General features: G+C 44.6%; 1 protein-coding gene across 14 annotated transcripts in view; it reads right to left on the reverse strand.

Moving 5' to 3' along the window:
- PIP5K1B (phosphatidylinositol-4-phosphate 5-kinase type 1 beta) overlaps positions 1–26,223 on the reverse strand; it is a 298,246-nt gene that overhangs the window by 127,376 nt on the left and 144,647 nt on the right. For all 14 annotated transcript variants that reach the window (XM_040620276.1, XM_040620265.1, XM_040620269.1 and 11 more), the window contains 2 exons: positions 14,870–15,000; positions 1,616–1,733 (listed from right to left, as the gene is read on the reverse strand). In XM_040620276.1, coding sequence (XP_040476210.1) covers positions 1,616–1,733; positions 14,870–15,000 — 249 coding nt within the window. The remainder of the gene's footprint in view (positions 1–1,615; positions 1,734–14,869; positions 15,001–26,223) is intronic.

Here is a 26,223-nt window from a genome sequence, read left to right on the forward strand (position 1 = left end):
AAAATTCAGAAAGAGAATCCATGGGTTTCCAATGTGTGGCAGGAGATGAGAGCACTATCTTGTTTTCCATAAGACAGTATCCAGACCACAATGAGTTCCCCAAACATGTTTCCTGAATGACAGTGACGCTCAATAATTATAGAAGAGTCAGAAACCAAAGAATCTTCTCTAGAACATATCCACACTCACCCACGCCCATTCCCCCAGATGTGTGGCTTTGTGTCCTGGAGGAGCTGGTGAGGGCAGGTTGGTAGTGCTGGGTAGAGACACCTGACATCTCAGTGAGAGGGGTGTGATAAGGCAGTGGCTACTTGGAGGAACACATGTAACGGCAGCAGGATGGCCAGGGACTTTCTACTCCGGTCCCACTGCTCTGTGAAGCCTTGTTAATGTGCCTTGAGGAGCCAGTATCATCTCATCGGGCGGAAGTCATAGGAGTTTCTCAGGGCCCAACTAAAGAAGAGGGTCGTACCAGAGGGGAGGGAGGTGGGGGATGGGAGGAATAGGTGATGGGGATTAAGGAGTGCGCCTGTGGTGGTGAGCACTGGGTGATGTATGAAAGTACTGATACTGTACATCTGAAACTCATATAACTCATACAACACTGTATGTTAACTAACTGGAGTTTTTAAAAAAACTTAAAAAAAAAGAAAGAAGACGGTCGTGCATGCACAGGTTTTCATCAGCACAGAATAGAAACAGCTTTGAATTTTATCAAGTACATCTTCCCTGAATTATAAAATGCAGTTGAAATACTCTTTGTTCCAAGGGATAAATGCTGCCACACTTCCTGTGCAAAGCTTTAGTCCAGGATCTGGCTCGAGTCTTACTAAGATCATTCAGAATGGGGTGAACAATAAATGTTTGATGGCATCCTTCCTACAGCTTCTTGAAAACCAATTCTGAAGAGCCCCAGGGTGTTAACAGCGATCAAATCATGAAATAAACCATTTTACTCTTGAAACAAAAAGGAAGTTCCTGGCTCCTTGAACAGGAATAAGGTAACAATCTGAGGTCACATCGGACTACCTCACAAAAAGGCTGTTGTGTTCCGTACCTGCTGCGTGCCAGAAAGACGATGGAGAGAAAAGACAAGCCGAAGGATAAAATATGCCCTTGCACCAAATAAAAACAGGTTTAGGAAGAGCTTGCTTGCATCGAGAGATGTTGAGAACAAAACTACCTAGCATCTTTGAAACCGTATTCAAGTTGTAGGTCAAGGTGAAAATGGCTGTGGGCCAAGGCGGTTTGAGGCGAATGGTATAAACAAGGCAACTGAAACAGGGAGGCTTTCGAACAGAATCCAATCAGCAAAATTCACAGGAGTATTTAGAACTAATTATAATAATATCTGTTAGAGTAACGATCTGAAGTAGCAAGCAATCCCACAATTACTTAAATATCAATTACCGTAGGAGATTTTGTAGCTATCAGTAAACGTGGCAGAGTCAAATCACATTTCCTGAAGCTAAATTTATCATCTTGAGACTTGGACCTTTTACTATGCTCCACAGCTTTATAAAACAAGAGACACAAGCCACTTGTCACTGTTGCTATGAGACACATGTTTATATCACACGTTTCTGGAGAAGGAAGGAAAATTACAGGTTCTTACCAAGTAATCATCAGGCTTGATACCAAAAAGTTCTCTGAAATATCGGAATGCTAGCGGAGCGTACGTCTTAAATCTGAAGTCTGGGTAATGATGTGCTGGGGTCAGATTGCTCCCTTCGCTGCAGTTAAAATATTAAAAAAAAAAAAAAAGGGCGAGAGAGAGAGAGAGAAAGAGCATTAGCAAAGACAATTTTGACTTCAAATACTAGCTCTACTGGTCCTGGGCCAATTTCCCTGCTAGAAAAACACATCCCGATTGTGGGTCCCTCTAAGCTCATGTCACAAAGGGCAAAACCAGATGCTAACACAGTGGGGGCCACTCCAAGCAGGCCTTCCCCACCAATCACGGTGTGTCGTTAGCCTGAAAACTCTTCATCATCCCCCACCTTCCCCAGTGAAACCACAGTCGTAATGCTTTAGGTGTAAGATCCAGGCCTTAGTGCATGGAACGATTTGAAAAATACCTTTTTTTTTTTTTTGGCCACGAATACTGGATACACATTTTAAACTAGGAGTAAGTGAAACACTTTTAAAAATATGTCACTAACAAAATCATCACACTGGAAAGAGATGAGACCTGAATCCGAACTCTTTCTTACATCCATATTTATAGGAAAAGAGACCTTCAATACTTTAGGGATTTTAAAACCATAGTTCCATTCCCAGATACATCATTATCTTTTTCCTCCCTTTTCTGGGTTCCTCTTTGAAAATTTTTGCGCAATATTTATGATACATAAAAGGTGGGAAGAAGTAAACCGGTGAATACCCACGAAGCCAAAATGCTGCTCAAGAAATAAATTATTATCTACATAGTCGAATTGCCTCCTGTTGTCCTTAGAGGCATCCACTAGTCTGAACTTTGATGTTTATTATTCATTTTATTCTTCGACTACAACTATAATACATTTCACGTGACATCCAACAAGCCGCCTATTCTACCTGTACTAAGAGTGTTCACTGTGAAAAGTAAAAACAATGCAGTAGGTGAATATAATCTTACGGAGAGGTTCACGATCTCTTTTCGCCACATTCTAAGTGCGACATCGAGGCTCTACGCAACTCTGTCTGGGTCTGATTTTTGTGGATACAAAGAACACTGTGCAAATGAAAAGGCTTTCAGCATGCAACACACACTTGGAATCTACGACAACTGAAGTTTGCTCAGGGCAGTCGCATTTTTATATCATCACCCGGCACATCACTGATAAGTATTTTTTGGGTGGAAAGGATGCGTTTTCAAGGTAATGCTAAAACAGGAAACTTGATTCTTACATGAAGCTTGGGTTCAAAAGTCAAGAGGTAAGGTAAATAATCACTAGGCTCTCTCTTTGTACAATGGAATATTACTCAGCCATGAAAAGAATGAAATCTTGCCAATCTCAACATGTATAGATCTAGAGAGCGTAATGGTAAGTGACGTTAAGTCAGAGAAAGAGAAATACCATACGATTTCACTACATGTGGAATTTAAGAAACAAAACAAAACCAAGAAAAGAGACAAACCAAGAAACAGATTCATAACTATAGCAAACAAACAGACGGTTACCAGAGGGGGGTGGGTGGGGAAATGAGGGAACTAGGTGACGGGGATAAGAGCAGACTTAGCACAAGGAGCACTGAGTAATGTACAGAACTACCCAGTCACTACAGTGTACATTTGAAATCGATGTAACACTGTATGTTAATTACACTGGAATTTAAGAATTAATTAATTTAAAAAATCACCGTAATAAAAAGAAATCACCCTTAAGAACTATTTGGGAGATGATCGGTTCAATACATCCACTGAAGCCAGATCTTCCTCCTGCAGGGTCACAGATGATGGCTTCTTCTGGGGACTTCCAGAGCGAGTAGTTGGCTTGTGTTGTTAGGGACCAACCACAGATAATGCACCTTATCTTTAGAGGTGAGGCTTCCCCTTTAGGGGAGTGGCCCCGGAACCAGGACGGCCCGGGATAGGAGCAGTCACCGCTGTGTCAGCTCCGGGCGTGAAATGGCCCCAAATTACCTGCTCATCTGAACAGTTCCCATTTCCCTAAGCCAGAATAGTGAATGTTTATAATACACGTATGCTGCCCGGACATTGCATCTGAGTATGTCCTCATTCTCTGAGATTTATAAGGGGACATGTACTCAGGTCCTCTGGGATTGTCAAGAGGAATAATTCTGGAACTTACAAAACATGCAGTTACTTGATAATGTGGGCTATGCAGAACTAAGGGGTAAGATCACAGAGGCCCAAAGTGGCCTCCGACATTCTTCCTCACCCTTGCAAGCAAGTAAAAGTAAGCACAATGCCTTGGGTTCTGACGTGGGCTGCTTTCAGTGGACTAGGCGTGTTGCCAATTTCTTATTTCGTCCTCTCTCCTCTCCCCTTTCTAGCTCATGCAATCAAAGTAACTAATTCCATTAGAGCTCATTACATTACCCTCAACGTTCAAAGAATAAAACCCCAATGTTCTTACTTCCTTGGAGTTTTTCTTTCTTAAGAAAGGAGATTTTAAAACACATTTATTTATCAATTTGAGAGAGCAAGCGAGCATGGGGGAAGAGGGAGAGGCAGAGGGAGAGTCTCAAGCAGACTCCTCACTAAGTGCAGAGCCCGACATGGGGCTCAATCCCATGACCCCGAGGTCATGACCCAGTTGAAACCAAGAGTCAGACACTTAACCAACTGCACCACCCAGGTGCCCCTGGAGGTTTTTTGTTTTTTGTTTTTAAGATTTTTTAATTTATTTGAGAAAGAGAGAAAGAGAGAGAGAGAGAACACGAGAGGGGGGAGGGTCAGCGGGAGAAGCAAACTCCCTGATGAGCAGGGAGCCCGATGCGGGACTTGATCCTGGGGCTCCAGGATCGTGACCTGAGTCGAAAGCAGATGCTTAACCGACTGAGCCACCCATCGCCCTCTTTATTTTTTTTTAAAGGTTTCATTTATTTATTTGAGAGAGAGTGTGCGTGCACGCGTGTGCACAAGCAGGGGGAGTGGAGAGGGAGAAACAGACTCCCCGCTGAGCAGGGAGCCCCATGTGGGACTCGATCCCAAGACTCTGGGATCATGACCTGAGCCAAAGGCAGATGCTTAACTGACTGAGCCACCCAGGTGCCCTTGGAGTTTTTCTTTAAAAGGCTTATTTTTATGCAGTTGGGGGACGAAGAGTCTTATCAGTGAGGATATAGTTTTATTATTTTCGTTTGTGGTTACTCTGAGCTTTTTTGAGCTGCTCGCCTTTCCCTAAAACCACCGTCAATTACAAGTTTCCCTTGGATTCGCATCTCCCTGACTACTGTGGTTCATTCAGTCATGGTGTAAAAGGGATTGCGTGAGGTTTCCTTGGAGAGCAGATTGACAAGTGCCCACACACACACACACACACACACACACACACACACACACACACACACAGAGCATCTCTGGGATGAGAAAGGGAACATTTACTTCTGTAGGTATCCACTCTGACAGCTGGTGGGAAAATCTGCCAAATCACTAAAAACGAACAAAAAATTCTAGCTAGTTCTGGGCCAACATGAGCTACAGTCTAGAATGGGTCAATGGTGAGGGTCAACTGTGAGGCAAGCTTGTCTATAGGGGACAGTTAGTAACGTGTATTTACATAAATAGAGAATATGCAAAGGGGCTGAATGTTATACTCAACACGGGCATCCCAGAGTAAACATTTCTTCATGGCATAATTAACATATATTAACTAATAATTATTTGCTGACATTATACCATCTTGAATCTCTCTATTTGCATCGATGGAGGGGAATATTCCCAATTGGTGGGTCATAATATATCACCACTCTTTGTTTCTCTCCTAGATTTTATCTTACGAGTTTCACTTTCCTAAGATTAATAGAAGACCAGTTTACATTCTCTTCGATTATACTGAATAGCCAGGGCGGTGGTGGTGATGATCTAATCCAGGGAGGCCTGGGTCCAACTCCTGTCTCAGCCGTTTACAAGCTGTGTCTCCCGAGCCCCAGTAGAGAGCCTCTAGAAAGACATCGTCATAGTGAACAGAAATGTGAGCGGCCATGAGTCCAGCATGTGGGAAACCCTGAATACGCATGGATGATTGAGGCTGCCTGTGATGATGGCAAACAGCTCAGACTTGAATGAAGAATGAGTTGACTAGGTAGTTAAAAAAAAAAAAAAAAAGCAATCAAAGAAATGACAAAATGGGAAATATTTGCAACTCGTATCACAAAGGGCTGATCTCCCAAAATAAAGAGCTCCCAAAGTCAAAGACCAAAAAGTCAATTAAAAAAAACCCCCCAAAAACAGTCAACGATACGATCAGGCACTTCACGGAAATGGAGGCATAAATAAGTGAAACAAATGAAAAGACGCTCAAGCTCATTCATAACATAATAAATGCAGAGTGTCACTGAGACCCTACTACCGAGGAGATGGGCAAAAATCCAACATTTTGATAAAGCTCAAGGGAAACTGGCAGCCTGAAACATTATTAGTGCAAAGTAAGTTGCTATTTTTTTATGGAGGACATTGTCACAAACTTCTGTCAAAACTACAAATGTATAAAACTCTATGGCCCAGCAAATGCACACCTGTAACTTATCCCACACACAAACTAGCATATACAGAAAACAACCTGTGTGCATCTGGTATTCGCTCTACCATGTTTGTAAGGACAGAGTGTTGGAAGCAAACTAGCTGGCTGTCTATCTCTGAAGAGATAGTCAGATTAATTATGGTTCAGCCACACACTGGGATACTATGCAGCTATTAAAAAAGAAGAGATTTATTGCACAGTGCCAAGGAAGAGTGCTAGGATAAATTAAGTGAAAGAATCAGGAGCCGAATACTGTGTGTGGCATCCACCATTCATATACAAAAAGAAAAAAAAAGTGGTGCACGTATATGCCTAAAAAATCCTTAAGGGTGGGGCGCCTGGGTGGCTCAGCCGTTAAGCGTCTGCTTTGGCTCAGGGCCTGATCCCAGGGTCCTGGGATCGAGCCCCACATCAGGCTCCCTGCTCGGCGGGAAGCCTGCTTCTCCCTCTCCCACTCCCCTTGCTTGTGTTCCCTCTCTTGCTGCCTCTCTCTGTCAAATAAATAAATAAGATCTTTAAAAAAAAATCCTTAAGGGATTAACAGACCACTAGCAACAGTGATCCCTGGAGTCAGACACTGGGTAAAAAGGCACAAGGATGAAAAGGACTTTTCACAGTGTTCTTTTGAAAAGCAGTGTGAGGATAAACCCTTCTATGTATTACCCTTCACAACACATTTTTGAAAGGTTTAGGGTTAAAAGCTATAACCTTACACACACAAGGCCCCCCACAGAGCTCCGCAAGCTCAGGATCCTGGCAGAAGGGTTTGCTTCTGGGTGTTTAGGGGCTCTAGTGAGTAGCTAATGCTAGCTGGACACGGCTGAAGTTCTACTGAAGGAAATGTGGATTACTGGGCACTGGAGTTCGTTCACAGTTACAGGGCATGGAGCAGGACCCAGTGGCAGGTCCAGAGCAGGTCAGCCAGTAGACACCAACCAGGGCTTTTGGACATCAGGCTCTGGTGGATCTGCTGGGTGTGGGTGTGGGTGCTGGCCTACACACATCCAGCACAGAGGCCCCTTGGCGCATGCACGAAATGCTTAGCCAATGCAGTTAAACACAGCTGCATGAGCACGAGTCCGCGGGTCAGTGAGGACTCCCCCCAGAGCCTCCTGCAGGCTGTCCTCGTCTGAGCCTGGGGGGTATCCATCCGGAGACTGGGCCCAGCATCCACACTCCCTCAGCAAACACGACCTCTTCACAATTTAAGATTTCTATTATGCTCCTTCAGTGCATTTAAATAGTGTTGGGGGGGGGGAAGTTTTCCTGTCTTGGCATAAAATTGAGGTCTTGGAAATTCCAGCTGTGAGGTTTTGAGCCATGGTTCTAGATGGTCGGATGCCAGAAGCTGGTCAAATTTCAACAATAAAAATTTGAAGGCCAATGTGGGATTTCCAACTTTATTTTGTTAAGTAAGAACCTAAACAATTAGGCAAAATATAAATACTGTCCTTACCGAATTAGAAAAGAAAGGGTACGTTAACTCCATAAAAGGGAGGAAACACCCTGAATAAGGAACAGTACTTTATCTTGTTCTTTTCTCCCTTGTTTCACCCAAAAGCAGTTCGATCATGGACCAGTCTCTGGCCTTCTGATATTCACCTCTACTGAGCAGAGTTCCACTGGTAAGGCCAAAGCCACTGCTCACCTTCAATTTAAAACTATGTGTTTCTTAATGACAATGGATGTTTAGAATTAAACACGTGGAAGCTTACAGGAAGCATAAGCCACCACCTGGCATTTCCCCTTAGCAGATAAAAAAATCAAAGTCCAGGGAGAAGGTAATGGCCTAAGCTGCCCAGGAACAAACAAGATCGGGAGATTAGATTCACACCAGATCAGTGGAGAAGTCCTACACGTACAGGTATGCCTTAACTTAAACTTGACGTTCCTAGGCTAGTCTTCCTGTTCAGGATTCAGTTATAGGCTTTGAGGTACTCCCTGCCCCCATACATCAGCTCTTCTCCAGGAGGACCTCCCCCTGCAAGGTCAGGTGGGCAGAGTTCTACTTACAGAAGCTTGATTAACCACGGAGCATTCTCATTTGTGTGTACTGTGAACACCTTAGCTTTGTGGTTTCACAGCGTGATAACCCAGTGCTATTTTTGGTGGCAGTGGGAGGAAGGGTCTGGTGCTGAGCAGGAAGGTGAACTATTTTGGGATCTCCAGGGCAACCACGGGGTCCAGTTTTGAAGCTGAGAGCCAGAGCTTAGATGTTTTCAAGGCAGCTTTTATATTTGGTGAATTCATTGATTGCAAACTGGAATTGACAATAGTGGGTTTGGGGCCTATTGGCAAAAGGACTGGGTCAGCAACTTCTGGGTGACAGAATCATTCACATGATTATTGAGTGCGAGAAGTCCCGCGATCCCCCTCTGTGAGCTGGAGGCCCAGGAAAGCTGGTAGTGTAGTTCCAGCTCAAACGTAAAGGTCTGAGACCCAGGGCAGCCAATGGTGTAAGTCCTGGTCTGAGCTGGAAGGCCCAAGAGCCACGAGTGCTAACGTCTGAGGACAGGAGAAGATGCCTGCCCAGCTCAATCCGGGAGCAAACCTGCCCTTCCTCTACCTTTGGGTTCCATTCAGGTCCTCAACAGATTGGATGATGCCCCCAAGAATGGGTGAGGTGATCTTGGGTCAAGGTCCTGATTCAAATGCAAATCTCCTCTGGAGAAATCATCACAGACACCCTCAGAAATAATGTTTTATCAGCCATCAGGCATCCCTTAGCCCAGCCAAGCTGAAACATGAAACTCATCATCGGAGCAAGCATGACCACCAGCAGAAGGCTAAGTGAAGGGCGCTTTGTGTTCATGTGCAGACGGTGATAGACAAGCAGAATCTGGGCAGCAATACGGTTGGACAAGGGACTCTACAGTCCAGTAACAAATAAACAGTGGCACCTGCTCTTCGAACTGGACCTTTCTAAGTCAGGGTCTGTAGCAGCAGACTTCGGTGTTATTCATTTCCTCTGCCAATTCAGGCAAGTGGACTCCCTTATGACTCTTGACTAACCAGTGAAGTATCATTCGGTCTCCTCTCCTGCCAAATTAGATAGTGCTCTCGAACGGGGGAACAAAGCAAAAGAAAGCCGAAGACACACTCCCCGCTCGTGTCGCCCTCGTGCGATGCAAGGCCACACCACCTTTTGAGGCCGGCCAGCTGACAACCAGTCCTTAAAAATCAAGCTGAGAGCAGCCTGAAGTTCAAAGCCAAATAATGCATTGTGGGCTGTCACCTACCCGGAACACGTGGTGTCACTGGCTGTCTAAATGCTAAACCTCTCCAGCAGTGGGTACCATCCAGGGAAACTGGGTTTGGAAGGCAATTTCAATTAAATTAAAATGTTATGTAATATTCAGTACGTGCAAGAAACCTTTTATTTTGAACTAAAGGGAGAGGTATGTACCTTTTATTAAGAGGAAATCAGCTTCTCCTCATCCCCACTACATAAATGTTGAACAAATATTTAAAGAGTTTTGACTTGAAGGGACATTGGACTATGTGGCTTGTCCGGCAAAGGCTACATATCCTCTTCAAAGCAGGGAGAACTCTTCTGGTAGCCTCATGTGCTGTCCACATCTCCATAAGACGTGGTACAGAATGCCTGTACTGACCAGGGTTGGCAATCTTTTCAGAGTCTCTGTTGTGGTGAGAAAGTGGTCACAAACAATATGTCAAAGAGTGGATATGGCTGTGTTGCAATTAAACTTTATCAACAAAAAGGGGCAGGGAGGCAGATTTGTCTCGTGGGCCGTTGTACACTGACCCATGGTGTAGATATGAGTTTATGTCACCAGTACTTGAAATGCAGGTAACCTTGGCTAATCTATCAAAACCATAAATAACATCCAGCGCTGAAATCTGACAACGCTCGTAGGAACCGTTGACCAATACGTTTGCTTGCCATTTAGAAAAATGTCTCACCCTTACAGCAGTTCTGTGTAATTCTCTGCCCAATGAGGGTATCCCTTGGCCACTGGCAGAAATCCTCAAGAGTGCAGACATCAAACCTAGGGGCAATTTACGTTCTGCGATGATCCTTACAGCAAACTGAACTCCATTTTGTAAGTGAACAGATTAAGATGCAGAAGACTTCTATAAATTCTTTAGGTAGATGATTATTCTTGAATATGGAAAGATAGATAGACTTTTACCACCAGTTTTCAAGCCACATTTTCCCCTGCAGGGAAGGCAGTGATGGTGTCTCCCAAGGGGAGCTGAGGAAAATATTAACGCTGCTTGTCACGGGGCTGGAGAGACAGCTTAAGGCTGATAATTCTGAGGTAAAAGCTGGATCTTTTTTCAGATTCAAAAAAGCAGAAATCCTGTTACTGTGCTTTACTGTCATGGTGTAAGGAAAAACTAAACTCTGGAGTCAGCCACCCCTGAATCCAGATCCTGCCTTTACCACTGATTGGTTGTACAGCTTTGGGTCAAGCCATTACTGCCTCAGGGCCTTAGCTACTTCCTATGTAAAATGGATTTTTTTGGTAAAGATGAAAGGTAAAAACACTACTTTAATACATGTTATATAAAAACTTTATCAATAAAACTATGGGTGTTTCATAGCTGGGACTCATCAATTTTGCCTCCTTTTGCCACCTCAGGTTCGTGTTTACAAGGCAAAACATTTTAAAACATCCTCCTTCTTCCACATCTCATCTACACATGAAGACATATGGACAACTTTGAGTTTCTGAGCGTGGCAGGGAATCTGGCGTCAAAAGATGAAGACACGTCAAAGTCCTCTTACTCATCTACGATGACTTTGGAAGATCACGGAATCAGATCATTGGAAGGGATTTTATATGATCCCTCAGATCTCAAGTCCAGAGCCTTTTCCATCTACAAGGTGAAATCAACTGTAGAACAAATGCGGGATATCTAAAAATAACGCTGAGCCACTTTAAAATAAATAAATAAATAAACAAACAAATAAATAACACAATGCGTTTTGTTGCTAAGGGAAACAGATCCTGGAGCTTCACAATGGTCACGAATTAGAACATCTCACGGCACCCTAAGCAATTACTTTTCTCTATGACCCAGATAGATTCCTTGCATTTTTGAGCCATCAGACCCTTCAGAACGCTCAGCTGCTCACAACCGGGGACAGTCCTGCCCAGCTCCCCGGACTCCCGTCTCCAGGCAGGTGGAGAAGTATGGGTGGGGAGGGATGGACATTTTTCTGGCAGCTTTATGGAGATGTCACGGACATACGATAAAGTACAGTCTGTTAATTTTCGCAGGTGTCTATATCCATGAAACCATCGCCACGGTCAAGATACTGAATTTGCTCATCACTTTGTGGGAGTATTCTGATTGTGAGAGTAACAAGGGGCCACTGATGGCAGGGCCTGGGGGTGACAAATACCCTGAAATGTGCAGTCTTGCGCAAAGAGTAGTCTTATCCATAAGAGCACCTCCGCTGAGAAATGCGGGGCCCAATCCCTTTGCTAAAGTAATGAGGAAACAGTCCGGATAAGGAAACTGAGGCAAGACCCGTATCAGTGCCTTCTGTGCTCATGTAAATACATCAGAGTACATATGTTAAACAAGCAATATACTATTTGCTAAAAGAAATTCTTGCCTGAATCAAATGCTTCATGCCATATTGATATTTAAAAGCGACACATACTTTAAAATGATATATTTTAATCAGAGAGGGAGACAAGCCCTAAGAGACTCTTAACTCTAGGGAACAAACTGAGGGTCACTGGAGGGAAGGTGGGCACAGGGATGGGGTAACTGCATGATGGGCATTAAGGAGGGTATGTGATGGAATGAGCACTGGGTATTAAACACAACGGATGAATCACTGACCTCTACCTCTGAAACTAGTAATACACTACATGTTAATTAATTAAATTTAAAACAAGATATAAAAAATGATATATTTAAAATGTGACAGTGGGTTCTTCTAAAGAGGGTCAGCTAGCTAGGTCTTCCTCCCCTTAATGACATGACTGCCAGGCAGGGGCTGGTGCTGATATCCTGGCACAGAGAGTGAAGGTCAAAGACACAAAATCTAGGGGTGCCTGGGTGGCTCCGTCAGTTAAATGTCTGCCTTCAGCTCGGGTCATGATCTCGGGGTCCTGGGATAGAGCCCCATGTCGTGCTCCCTGCTCAGTTGGGAGTCTGCTTCTCCCTCTCCCTCTGCCTCTGCCCTTCCCCCCGCCCCACTCCGGCTTGTGTTCTCTCTCAAATAAATCAAAGCTTTAAAAAAAAAAAAAGACACAAATTCTAGGTATGGACAATGCTGGCCTCATTCTGTCTTAATCAGAAAGATGCAGCATGCTTATAATAAATCATTCACGAACAAAAGGATTCCTGGCACCGAGAAAGTGTCTAGGGTGCCTATGAAGGCCTACGTATGCACTCCTTGTTGTAAAGTATCTCACAGAGTGTCGTATATCATTTAGTTGCCAAATAGATACAATTTTGAAATTTCAGGTATTAATTTAAAAATCATTTGGAGTCCTATTAGTTGCAAAGGTAATAACTCCAAGAGCACAATTTGGTGTCTACTAGAAAGATCATCACTGTAACATGGAAAGTACTGGGCTAGTTCAGTGGTTCTCAATTACGTGCTTAGAATCTGCTGGAGGGATTGTTCAACAGATTTCTTGGTCTCACCCCCAAAGTTCCTGATTCAGTTGATCTGGGGTGGAGCCGAAGAATATGCATTTTTCACAAGTTCCAGGTGATGCCGATGCTGTAGGCCTAGGGACTACATGCTTGGGCTATGGTTTCCCCCGGGCCCATCCATAGCTGGCTCTGTTGATTGGACACTATGGGTAGAAGAGACCAGTGGGGTTGGAGCACCTTGTCCTTCTTTATCCAGCCACCTGCAGCTGTAACTGCTCTCAGAGCCCTGAACTCACTGCCAGCCACCCTCCCACAGAAGACCTCCATTCCTCTTGTTCTTCGTAGCCAAAGTAAAACATCTGGTTGAAAGGTCTGGGTAGAGGCCCTAGAAGACCATGAGATCCGAACATCTAGCAAGCACATTTACAGCAGTTATGAACCAAAGAGATCATTCCGACAGATTCAGATAAACTCATGACACCCTGACTTCCTAGAGAAAAAATGTAGTTAATAGATACTTTCTGGGAATGATAAAGAGACTGTTAAACACAAACAGGGGCTCCTGGGTGGCTCAGTCAGTTAAGCATCTGACTTCAGCTCAGGTCATGATCTCGGGGGTCCTAGGATCGAGTCCCACATCGGGCTCCTGGCTCACGCGGGGAGTCTGCTTCTCCCTCTTCCTCTGCCTCTCCCCCTGTTTGTGCTCTCTTTTGCTCAAATAAATAAATAAAATCTTTAAAAAAAAAAAAAAAAGAAACCACACAGGACAATTTCCAACTATAGAAAGGTGAACAGTGTCATGAGTAAACAGGATTATATATCTTAGGTCTTGGGTTGTCCAGCTTCTGTCTGGAAACTAGTTCTGGGAGCTGCTAACGACCCTAGGGAAGCAAACTTCAAAAGTTCTGATAGTTCGTATTCTTCAACCAAGAGCATTTAAACCAAAACTAGGCTGTCTGGGCTCATCACCTACAGGTTTGATTTCCAGACGGCTGACACCTGGACATGGAGATATATGCAAGTATCATTTCCCTGAGGACTTTAAAAAAAAGTAATGCAATGCAGGTCCTGAGGGTCCAAGGGTCACCCCAGCCATTCTCACCCAAGCCCAGTAATAACTGATAAAAAAAAAAACCCAGCTGATTTGGGAGAGAAATACTTATTTTAAAATATAAACGTGCCTTACAAGTCAGTCTTCACTGTCCCAAAGACAAAATAATCGCCCTAAGCCCCGAAATCAAGTATCTGTATTTTTATTTGCTAGACCATTTTCTCGGAAAAATCCTGTTGGTAGCGGTGATATTTCCAATTTAATCATGATTACTTGTCTTCCTGTACTAAGCTAGCACTAGGCTTTAAAAATTTTAATTTATTTACTTTATTTTGGTAAAGAATACATAACGTAGGGCTAACCATTAAAACCATGTGTGAGTATACAGTTCCGTGGGATTGAGGGCATTCACACTGTGTTCAACCACCACCACCATCCGTCTCAGATTTATTTATTGAACTGATCTCCCCCCTCCCCCCAAAACACGATAAAGCTGGAGGTGACCTGTATGGTTAACTGGGGTGTTTTTGCAAATACAGTGTCAAAATGACAGGATTCTCCTAAGTTCTCTGGAGAAAAGCTAAGTCAACGTCATCATAAAGGAAGAGCTACATGACTGAGCTCAGACTTGAGGCCCAATTGTGGGCCCCCAACCCATCTTTGAACTTGGGGGAAGCAACGACCTGGTACCAGCTGCTGTTTCTAAAATGCCCTCTTGGTCTAAACCCACGCAGACATTACTCTGTGAGTACTGATTGTACTCTTTCCCGCTGAATCTCAAAGTCTGTCTTCATGCAATCTTCCAGGCATCATCATAACTAATTACAAGTGGCCCAAAGAACAGAACCTAGGTCCGATTTCCATATAAAAAAACGCACGCCACTCGAGGCAACACAAAGTAACAATCATTGGCACTGCTTCTGGGTCTGCTGTCCAGAGTGGACATGTACGCATGCGCCGGAAGGGAAGGCTTCAGCGTGGAGATGCCGCCAGGCAGATTCTTTAGCACGGACATCCTCACAAACGGAAATGTTCTTACCTGGGCAGGAACACGCTTTCCACTACATAAAAGTCTTGCATGAGGACATCTCTATCTGGCTTGGAAGTGAGATTCCCCACTGTGTATCCTATTCCCAGCTGAATAGCACCTTTGATAGCAGATGATGCAGTCTGCAAAGAAAACAAGGGTCAGAGTTAACCTCCATGGTAAAGGTCTCGTTCAAGGTCACAAGCTGCAAAGATAGGAGAGTGAGGTCAGATGTTCTTTCTTGCTCCTAAGCAACGTGGAAGCTGGGTTTGGAAAGACGATAGGCTGCTTCTTTTGATGGTGAGTTTATTCCAAACATTAAGGACTCTTCTTGATATGAAATTATTTTTACGGTAATCTTTCCTACAAATATTTCTAAGGTCAAATTACAGTCCCAAATCTCCACCTTTCTTTTAGTAAGAACTTAGAAATTTGGTAGGACATTTTCAATACGTAGCATTATAAGAGAAAAATATTACAGTCACGTTTTTTAAAAGATCCGAAGCTCTATAGCAAACCTATGGGTCAGGAAGAGTATTTTATCTTCATAAGAAATGAGAAAGCAAAAAGTTATCCGAGTCTGTGAATAAAATTTAATTTGGAAATGGCTTACTGGTGTTGCCATGGATCTGGCAGCAAAATTTCCTACACTGATCTGTGATAAAACGATAGCACCGGAACACTGGTATTTCCAATTTCCTACTTTCCCAGTATCATTCCATAATTAAATTCACACAATATTAAATTAGGGAATAATACATATATGCGTATACATACATATACGTACATGTGTCTGTGTGTGCGTACACGCACATAGTTTTAACCAACATAATAGGAGAAAGAGCAGAATAACGCCATTTAGGAAAAGCAGAAGATATTCTTCCTAATGGTTGTGAAAGTGTGGCCATTTCAGGTGACGTCAACAAATGATTATTGCGGACCTAGCCCGGCGCTAGAGGTGGTTTGTTTGGGGTTCAACCTTGGGTGACCAAGGATGACAGTGCTGTGGGAGAGGTCACTGGTTGGGGGTGGGTGGAACAACATTAGCTTGGTTCTTTATGTCCTTTGTTTGTGATCATGGGACAGCATGCAAACAGGTTTAAAAGGTCTGAGAGTCTTATGCATAGAGAGTTTTGAAGCCTTTAGGAGTGGATTATCTCCGTAATTAAGGAAATCGGAGGATCAAGGATCAAACTTGAGGCCGCCATCCACCAGTACTGACCAGCCCCTTCCCTACACAACTGGAAACAAGCCCTCGGCCCATGGAGTCATCACTGGATGGCCTGCTCACCCCACTGCAAATATTACATCACCCCTCATCTGAGGGCAACTCCCTACCCTCCTCCCTACAGGAGGCAGAAAAGTGGCTTGTTTTTCTTTTTCCCCATGCTCTTTACTTAAGATCCCAGGGCAGCAGGATGGCAAAAGACTTAGCACTCAAGCCCCCAGTGCAACTAGTGCTTCAAAAACAAAGTTTGCTATTTTAATTCTCCCTCTCTGAGCTCTGCAATGCCACCAAGTGGCATCGGTGACCTTTTGTACCAAGAGCTCTGACTTCTGAAGGCTGACATGGATTTTCTTCATTTTAACCTCGCATAAAAATTCAAAAGGCATTCCTTCTCCTAGCCATCACTCAGAGCAGTGTGGCAGAAGATACGACATCAGCACTTTCCAGAGGACCCAACACCCTGAAGCGTTCTGTTCCAGACCTATCAACAGAGTCATATGCTCTCAAAGCCCTTGTCCCTTCCTGCCTCCCACCCCCGACGGCTTTCTGGAACTATCTGTATGTCTACTTTATTCGGTCATCTAACACTCCTGGGTCTCAAACACCTGTCTGACAGATGGAGTATCTAATTCTTTTTCAACTACCCTTTTTCCCGACCCCCAGCAACAGAAGGTGGTCAAAGTACTAGGAGTCTATATCTGGTATTTTCAAACTTGAGAAAGCATGAGAATCTCTGGAATACTTGTTAAAACAGACTGAGGCAAAACCACAGAGACAGTAAAAAAAAGCCCCGGTTGCCAGGGGCTGGGGAGGGGTTACTAGGGGTTGGGGGAAGAAAGGGAGAGCACAGAGGGTTTTCAGGGCAGGGAAAATACTCTGTATGACACTCTAATGATGGCTATATGTCATTATACACTTGTCTAAACCTACCGAACATCCAACATCAAGACTGAACCATAACGGAAACCATGGACTTTGGGTGACTATCATGTGTCAATGTAAGTTCATCAACTGTAGCAAATGCACCACTCTGGTGGGGGATGGTGACAAAGGGGAGGCTATACCTGTGTGGGGGACAGGGAGCACATGGAAAACCTCTGTACCTTCTCAATGTTTCCGTTAACCTACAACTACTCTAAAACAATGGTCTTACAAAAATATTTGATGGGCATTGCAAACCAAAACCAAGAACAGATAGATGGATTATATTTCCAGGCTTTCTGATTCTGGAGGTCTGGGGTGAGGCTCAAGAATTTGCTCTCGCTCTAAGGAGCACTGGAAAAATCTACGTCCTATGGCTTAAGATTAAATTTTGAGTTCCTGAAGGAGTAAGATTTTGGAAAGGGCTCCATTGACGTCTGTTTATGTTAAACCCCCAAACAGACTTGTGATCCTATTACTTTCCTTTCAGTCTCCTTAAAATTCAAGAGCTCTGATGGGAGAAACTGTAGAAATTGTAATATTTTTTGGATCAACTCTTTCTGCCAGACACGATATACAACTACCACAATCACCATCTAGAGTAATCATGGACATTCTTACAGAGCATTCGCTGAATGGCAGGCACTGTTCTAAGTGCTTGTGGTTATTTGAAATCTTTTATCCTCCCAATGACCCTATAAAGAAGGGACTACTGCTATCTCCATTTTACAGACTCAGTAAGGTTTAGTAACTTACACTAGGTCACACAGCTAGGGAAGAGGTGTGACTGGGACTCATACTTGGGGAGTCTGGCTCCAGAGTCCAAGTTATAAGCAACTATACCATGGCCTATATGTCAAAATCTCTGAACTCATATAATCCTTTCAAGGACCCCGAGAAGTAACAATGATCACGTCCATTTTCCAGGTGGGGATTGAGGCACAAAAAGGATGAGTGACTTGCCCCGGTCACGTTGCTAGCGTGTGGGAGATTCTCGCTGCAAAACCCATGCGGCTTCCACATCTGTTTTTTGTTTTTTGTGTTCTCCCAAAACGAGCCTAGAATCCAAGTCAGGAGTTCCCTTTAAAGTCTAGCTGTTTGACCTCAGCAAAGGAAGTAGCTCTGTGGGAGCCATTCCTTTTGGTAAAATAGGGATAAAATACTTTATTTGCTTCTGGTCCTACCCAGCCTGGAGTAAGCCCAGGAAAAGCTGTAAATCACTCGGTAAACCAGTACAAAGACTGGTTAATGTCACTTGTTAATGTCACTGCTAGTAACACGGGGAGGTAGCAACATAAGGAGGTATTTTGCTGCTGAGAAGGGGACCACACTTTGAGGTTTCCTCCTCCCCATCTCCGTGTAAAATTAAATGCTTTAGCACTGAGGCATTTGCGTAGAATTAAAAAGCATCTTGCCTACTTTGTGGAAATGTCTGATCGTATTCACTGAGGCATGTGGTTTCTTGAGTCATCAGCAGTAAGGGTTGCATCACCGGAAGTCCTCCCAGGGGACATGAGGCACGATGACAGGTGTTTCTGGCGTATTTTCTAACACGGCCACTCTTGAGCAAGATGTGCTTTAAAACTATAAAACTGAAATGTTACACGGAGTGTCTTGGGTCAGCAGCTGAGTAAACCGTGGTGCTGACAAAGAACCTTCTGTGTGTAGTGCTGCTGGTTTTTCTTCTAGAAGCAGGAGCTCTTCCCCTGCGAACTCAGAGCCACAAGCCCCTCTTCCTTCCTTGGGGATACCCACCAACAGACCAGCGAACCAGTAACAGGTGCATGGCTTCACACACACTCAACCTCTCCAGCTTTCTCGGCAAGACTTTGTGTATGTTCCAACAGCGCTGGGACAGGACCATTTTCCCTTTCCAACTCCAACAGGGACCTTTGACTCTCTCAAAACATATAGTTCTAGACTTCAGAACACAGTGAAACAGGCTATTTTTAATTCAGCACTTTGCATGGGCTAAGTGGCAGCAACATGTTGCCTGGATACTAGAAAAACCTCTCAAGCATTTCACACGCAGAGAAAGAACCAGAAAACATCACAAAAGCAAACCACCGACACCCGGTTGCATAGCTCCTCTTTCCTAACCCCACCTTGTGCAGGGATGAGGGTAATACTAAGAGGAAAATGAACGTCAGCTGGCGGTGTGTAGTAGGATCTATTTTTCAAAACACTATCTTTTAAGGATTGTATTTGATCCTCGCAATTGTTATGTAAGTAGGGAGGGTTTATAAAGCGCATTTTATACAGGGGCTCCTGAAGCCTCAGTCGGTTAAACATCCGACTCTTGGTGTCGGCTCATTTCATGATCTCAGGGTCCTGAGGTCGAGTCCCGTGTTGGGCTCTGCACTGGGGGTGGGGTGGGGGCGGGATCTGCTTGTCCCTCTCCCTCTGCTTCTCCCCCCACACTGGCTCTCTCGCTCTCTGGCATAAATAAGTAAAATCATGAAAAAAAAATAAAGCTCATTTTATAGATAAAGAAACTGTGGCTCTGGGAGATTAACTGCATCTAAACGTCTTGCCTGGCGTGTGGCAGAGTCAGGAATGACACTGTGCTCTCCAAGGCCCCTGGTTCAGGGCTCCATCATAATTGAGGCTGTACGTGCCTGAATTTTTCTGCTGGAGACGGATCTGACCGAAGCCGAAGTACTGGTGCGATGAGCTCATCACGGTGACAGTAACAATACGGCGATATTCGTGGGGCGCCTGGGCGGCTCAGTCATTAAGCATCTGCCTTCGGCTCAGGTCATGATCCCAGCGTTCTGGGATCGGTCCCGCATCGAAGCAGGAAGCCTGCTTCTCCCTCTCCCACTCCCCCTGCTTGTGCTCCCTCTCTCGCTGCCTCTCTCTCTGTCAAATAAATAAATAAAATCTTAAAAAAAAAAAAGAAGTGATATTCGTTACAGGAAATGGCTTTCTTCAGCACACTGTCAATGAAACTGGATCACTTAATAGGCCATCTGATATCACTGGCTTGAAAAGCAAGTATGAAAACATTTCATGTCCAGAGCATTTTCCCGTCCAAGGTGTTCTGATGAACTAATTATGGGATTATAGCCAATATAGATGATGCCACAGTGATTTTTATCAGAGGTACAGATCTCATCGTGTCACCACCTTGCTTGAAACCCTCTAATGGGTTCCTGGTGTCCTCACTGCAGTCTAAACCCTTTAGCTTGACCCGGAAACCCATCGGATAGCATTACTTCTTCCTGCCCTCCATGCACTCCTGCATCCTGATATGAAAAGAGATCCCCACCCCATCACACAGACACACATACACACTCACACACATGAAAGCACACACATAACCATCTCTATCCTTCGAGTAAGCTGACCTTACAGGTCCATGAGCCCCGAAGAACCGCATATGACATTTTCTACTTGTGTGCATTTTTCTCAAGGAGGGGGTCCAATGTGCTCTCTTTTTTCAGAATGTATGTTTTTCCAAAACCACACACAGATCTCGAGTGTCTAATTCTAAATTAGAGATGTTCACTGCCAAGGTGCCTTAGCTAAGCCATAAACACCTCGCTCAGTACCACCTCTTCTTAGCGAGAGGAGGCAATTCTCATCCAATAGGGAGAACCCCCAACCCTAAGTCCAAGCGCTCCATCTCTGAATCTATACTCAACAATGGAGGCATAGGCTTTTTCTTCGTCCCAGTGATAGAAATACGGGAAAAGAAAGAGGGACAGATTGCACGAAACGGTTCCGGGGGTATAGAAATGGGAAAGTCTGGGGGGGGGGGAGGAACCTAAAACCTTCTGAGAGGCAGTGGGGCCACCTGTCGCTTTCAGACTGTTCAAACCATATCTCCAGTCTCTCTTTACGTCAGTTCCCTATTGCTGCAGTAGCAAACAGAATCCAGGAGGATCTCTCCATCCAAAGATCACTCACTGGATCACCTCTGCGAAGCCCTCTTCCCATGTAAGTAACCTGTGTACAAGGTCTAGGGATTGGGGCAGAGCCAACCGTGAGGGCCCCATTATTTTGCAGATATTTCTCCTTTACTTCAGGGTTGATTCTAGCATTTTCTCTGCGGTTGCCTCAGGCAAAGAGAAGAGCTCCCCTCAGAACTCCATTCAGTCAGATGCTGTTCATTCCTTTAACAAAGACCTGAGAATTTTCTGTGAGCCAGGCACTGGGGAAAGAAGGACACGGTTTTCGCTCTCACGAGAGCTCCTGGTCTAGTGGGGGAAAGAGACATCAAGCAAAGACACTCAGGCGTCATGACGATAGCAGTCAGGGAAATAAACAACAGGGTGCGGTGACTGAGGCCAAAAGGGTGGGGGTCCACTCTAGAAAGGCGGAGTTAGGAGAGGTGTCCTTGAGCAGAGGGCTGGGGGCCCTCTCCTACAAACGGGGATACAGAAGTGGCCTGGCCAGAGTCCTGGCCCTCAAGGGACTGAGAATCCCATGAGGAGGTCAGGGGAAAGGATCTCTAGGCAGAGAGGGACAGCAGTTCAGGGACTTGAAAGCAGACCATCGGCGTAAACTGCAGTGGGCCGCAGGGGGTGCCAGAACTAGAGACTGGAAATATGCAGTGGCTCCAGGTATGGGCCTTACACAGGCCATGGTAAGGGTTTCTGTGTTTTGATAAGGAAACAGCATCCTAATTTGAACAGGATTGTTCTGGGTGCCCAGCGGGGGAAAGAAGTAGGTGACTGTTACCATGGTTCCCACAGATGAGAAGATGGACAGATGAGATGTATGTGAGAGATACTTTGGAAGGAGCTAGGACTTTCTATGAACTAGAAATGGTGGGGGGAGCAAAGTACTGAAAAGTCCTGGCGTTTCTCTGGATGAGTTGAGAGGATGGAGGTTGCTCGGCTGAGGTGAGGAGACGGAGGAGGAATGTGTTTTGGGGGGGAAGATCAAGGGTTCCAATCGAAAAGCCAATGAGACCCCAGTCAGAGATGTTAAGATACAAGTCGAGAGCTTAGATTAGAGTTTTGGGCTGAAAATTTGAATCTGAGTGTCTTTGGTGTATAAAGGGTATTGAAAACCAAGGAGCCAGGGGCGCCTGGGTGGCACAGCAGTTAAGCGTCTGCCTTCGGCTCAGGGCGTGATCCCGGCGTTATGGGATCGAGCCCCACATCAGGCTCTTCCGCTATGAGCCTGCTTCTTCCTCTCCCACTCCCCCTGCTTGTGTTCCCTCTCTCGCTGGCTGTCTCTATCTCTGTTGAATAAATAAATAAAATCTTTAAAAAAAAAAAAAAAGAAAACCAAGGAGCCAGATGAGTAATGCAGGGAGACAGGGGACTGTTTTAGAGGGGCCCTCAGCATGGTGAAACACTGAGGGACTAGACAGGAAGGAGAACCTTTAGCGGTGACATAGGAGTGACTGCAGAAGTGGGAAGAAAATCAGGAAAACATGGCTTTAGAGAGACGGAGAAAAGAGAATTTGAAGAAAGGAGTGTCGAAAATCTCAACCGAGTGGCTCTTTCATTTGGTAATATGAACGTAAGTCCAAGTCTGGAATCCTGAACGCTTGACAAAATTAATCGAGAAACTCCAGCCAAATTATGTTATCCTTTTAACTTTGAAAAATAAAATGCTAATTTAAAAAAAGCAGGATGCAAAATACATAGAATAAAATTTCAAAAAGAAAACTTCACAACTGTATTTATACATATCCGCAGAGGAAAACAGGACAGGAAAGAAACATATCAAACTGTATGATTACTGCTGGGTGGTAGAACAGTAGGTGATTCCAAGCCTTATACTTCGTGAATTTTCTAAGTTTTCTGTTAGATGTGGGAAAAGAAATGTCCTCCAATCAATGTACTGTTACTGTGTTTATAAACACATTTTGAGGGATGAATTTAAATATATAATATACACACACACACATTTGGGATTTGCTCATTTTTTAAATCTCATTTTCTTTCAGGTCAAGGGCTCACTGCTAGAAACCTTCATCACTGCTACACTCTGATGAAACATAATCATAATCAACTTTACTTTTTGTCTCCTATTGCCTCTCTAAATTTATTCTGGGGTTAGATCTTCCCCTGCCCTAGGATGAAATTTATGGCAGGCCTATGACCCTTCCGGTGACTCCCAGAATCAAAGGTGCTCTGTTCCACGGCCCACCTTCTACCATTATTCTCTCCCTGCAGTCTCTATTCACACAGCAGTGAGACAAGATGACTCCCTTCTCCCAGGAGGTGTGGTTTCATAAATGACTTTATATTCTGCTACTTTCCTGGTTGGAAACTACTTTTCTGATATAATTTCTGCAGCCATCTACATTTCTGAAAATAAGAACACTGGAGATATTGAATAAGAATAATTACATCCCTCCCTGTGCCTGCACGACCTTCCATGTGGTGAAACAGCTTCATAACAAGGTCATTTTGACATACTGGGTACTAAACAACCTTGTCAGATGCCCAAGGCAGATTTGTTTTATATTTAATTTTCTCTTATTACTAAGCAGCCTTTTAACAGAATCCCCGTGTATCCACGTGTCGGAAGGAAGGTTTGATTTTCTAAATATGATGGAAAAGGCAGAGCAAAGATAAGGTGTTTCATGTTTCATGGCTTCTCTTAAATGATCTCTACCTTATTTACGTGGTTGGCAGTGAAGCATTCTCTCATCGGAATGGAAAAGCATATTAAGCAAACACTTCTCATCAACAGAAAAATACTGTACTCTTAAGGGATTCGGCAGTGGTAAATTATACACACTTAATTGCCCTTAAAGGAGATATGCCACCAACTGCAGATGGAATCTTTGATTTAGGATAGAACACCCTTATGAATGCTGCCCTATTAGCCCTTTCAAAATATTACAGTGTGCACTGAGCTATCTGTCATCGGTGTGGCACGGTAGAGTATCTGTAACATATATACACACCAGGGAAGAAAGTTTTATTTGTTTGTATATGCAAATGAAAATATTATTGGGGCACCTGGGTGCCTCAGTTGGTTAAGCAGCCAACCCTTGATTTCGGCTCAGATCATGATTTCAGGGTCGTGAGATCAAGCCCCGTGTCCGGCTCAGTGCTCAGCAGGGAGACTGCTTGAGATTCTCTCTTTTTCTCTCCCTCCACCCCTTTCCCTGCTTGTGTGCTCTCTCTAAAATAAATAAATTAAAAAAATATTCTTTGATTCAGATACAAGTTTAGATTCAAAAGATAAAAATAAAAAGGGATTCATTTTTCACCTGCCTAGAATCAAGAAAGACCAAGTTGCACGTACTCGTAGAGTGTTACGTGTCCCGTGAGGCAGTTGTTGATTTAAAGGTAAAATACTACATCGGTGCTTGGCACTGCTTTGGGGGAACAACACAATGCTAGTGGCAGATGATGCTAATTGTCTGCAGTACCTATTTGCCCTTCTTACTGAGCAGCTGTTCTCAGTGAGGGTTGATTTTGTCCTGCATGGGACACCTGGCAGTGTCTGGAGACAATTTTGGCTGTCATAATTGGGGAGTGCCATTGACATCTTTTGGACAGAGGCCAGAGATGCTGCTAACATCCTACAAGGCACAGCAAAGCCCCCTCGACAAATAATTACCCATCCCCGAACATCGGTAGCGCCAATGTTATGAAAGCCTATTTTACAGTAGAAATTTTAATTGGGTGTTTTGCCCGCTTCCCTTGCAGCTAAGTGTAGTCATGTGACTAATTTTGGGCCAACGTGTTGTGAGAGGAAATGATGGGTCCAACTCCCAGGTCACACTGTTACCAGGAAGGAGCGTGTCCTCTATGGATGTGATGGCTGGAGATCAAGAAACCCTCCTGGATCCCATCTCGAAGCTGCACATTGCAGATGGCCACAAAACAAGACAGAAACCTGGACCCCTGACGGCTTCGCAGAGGAAGTAAATCACCTCTGTACTGTTATGTGTGCGAGAACCAAACTTCAGCTCAGTGGGAGCTACAATCGTCGTGGCTCCTGCTTCCGTGCATCATGGAACCCGGCCCACTGGGATGATGGGCTCTTTTGGGGGAACATGTAACAGCAGCCTGGGGGTGAGGGGAAGTTGAGAAACATACCCAGGCACAGATACCAAGAAATTATAAAGATGCTTTTCTACCTGTCCCTTTAGAGTCTTACACTGCATGGTTGGAAAGGCCCTTGAGGGTGGCCTTCTCTGTAGTGGGAAGCGACCAGGTACCTGTGGCCGTCCCTCTCCTGCCACACCTCTGCTTCATTTCTTTCCAGGGGGAGGGGAACGAACAGAACACACTGGGATCATTTCACCATTCTGCTGGTTACTGGCATTTCCGGAGCGTTTATCATGATCTAGGTATTGTACTAAGTGCATGAGAGGTGTTTTCTCCTTGATGTGCGTTATCTTCACAACACTACGTGAGAGGTACAACTGTTACTCCTGATTCACCCACAACAAAACAGACTCAGAAAGAGAGAAGCCAGGGGCACCTGGGTGGCTCACTTAGTTAAGTGGCCAACTCTTGATTTCGGTGTGGGTCATGATTTCAGGGTTGGGAGATCGAGCCTCACGTTGGGCTCCTCACTCAGTGAGGCGTCTGTGTCAGATTCTTTCTCTCTCTCTGCCCTTCCTTCCTCCCCCCACTTGTGCTTGTGTGCTCTCTCTCTCAAATAAATAAATAAAATCTTAAAGAAAAAGGAGAAACTTATTCAAGGCCACACAGTGAGGAAGTGACAAAGCTGGCCCTTACTTCCAAGTCCATGTTCACAACCATCTCATCCAACGTCATGACTGGACACAGAAATACACAGACGTCAACTTTGCCAGTTGATTTAGCACAGGCCCAGCTTAAATTCTACAGCTGGTGTAGCTACCATAGAGTTCACTTGGCTGTGTGGGTCGATTTCCAGGCCCAAACCAAGCCAGCTTCTATTCTTTCTTATTTGTATTTTCCATTGACCAGCAAATCCATAGCTTGCCCAGAGGTGTGGAGGTGGGTCAGGGCCACGCCTCGCCCCTAGAGAGTCCCCAGCGGATATTTCCAGAGAACTCTGCCAGGTCAGGCGCATGGCAGCACCTAGTTTGGCACTAAGTTGAAAGGCATCCTAGGTGGGGCCAAAGTGGAAAAGGTTTCCGTACAAGGTCGCCATTTTGGAATCTTTACAAAAGCAATGAGAATCTAGGCTTGTCTACTGGCTTTACCTATGACAGGTGCAGCATAGGCAACCGAGCCCTCCCCACCAAAGGAAACCCTTCAGCAGTGCTGCTCTCTTCTCCATCCTTGCTCGACTTACGGAT

The sequence above is a fragment of the Ursus maritimus genome, unplaced genomic scaffold, assembly GCF_017311325.1.
Source record: "Ursus maritimus isolate PB19 unplaced genomic scaffold, ASM1731132v1 scaffold_34, whole genome shotgun sequence".
Classification (NCBI taxonomy): domain Eukaryota; kingdom Metazoa; phylum Chordata; class Mammalia; order Carnivora; family Ursidae; genus Ursus; species Ursus maritimus.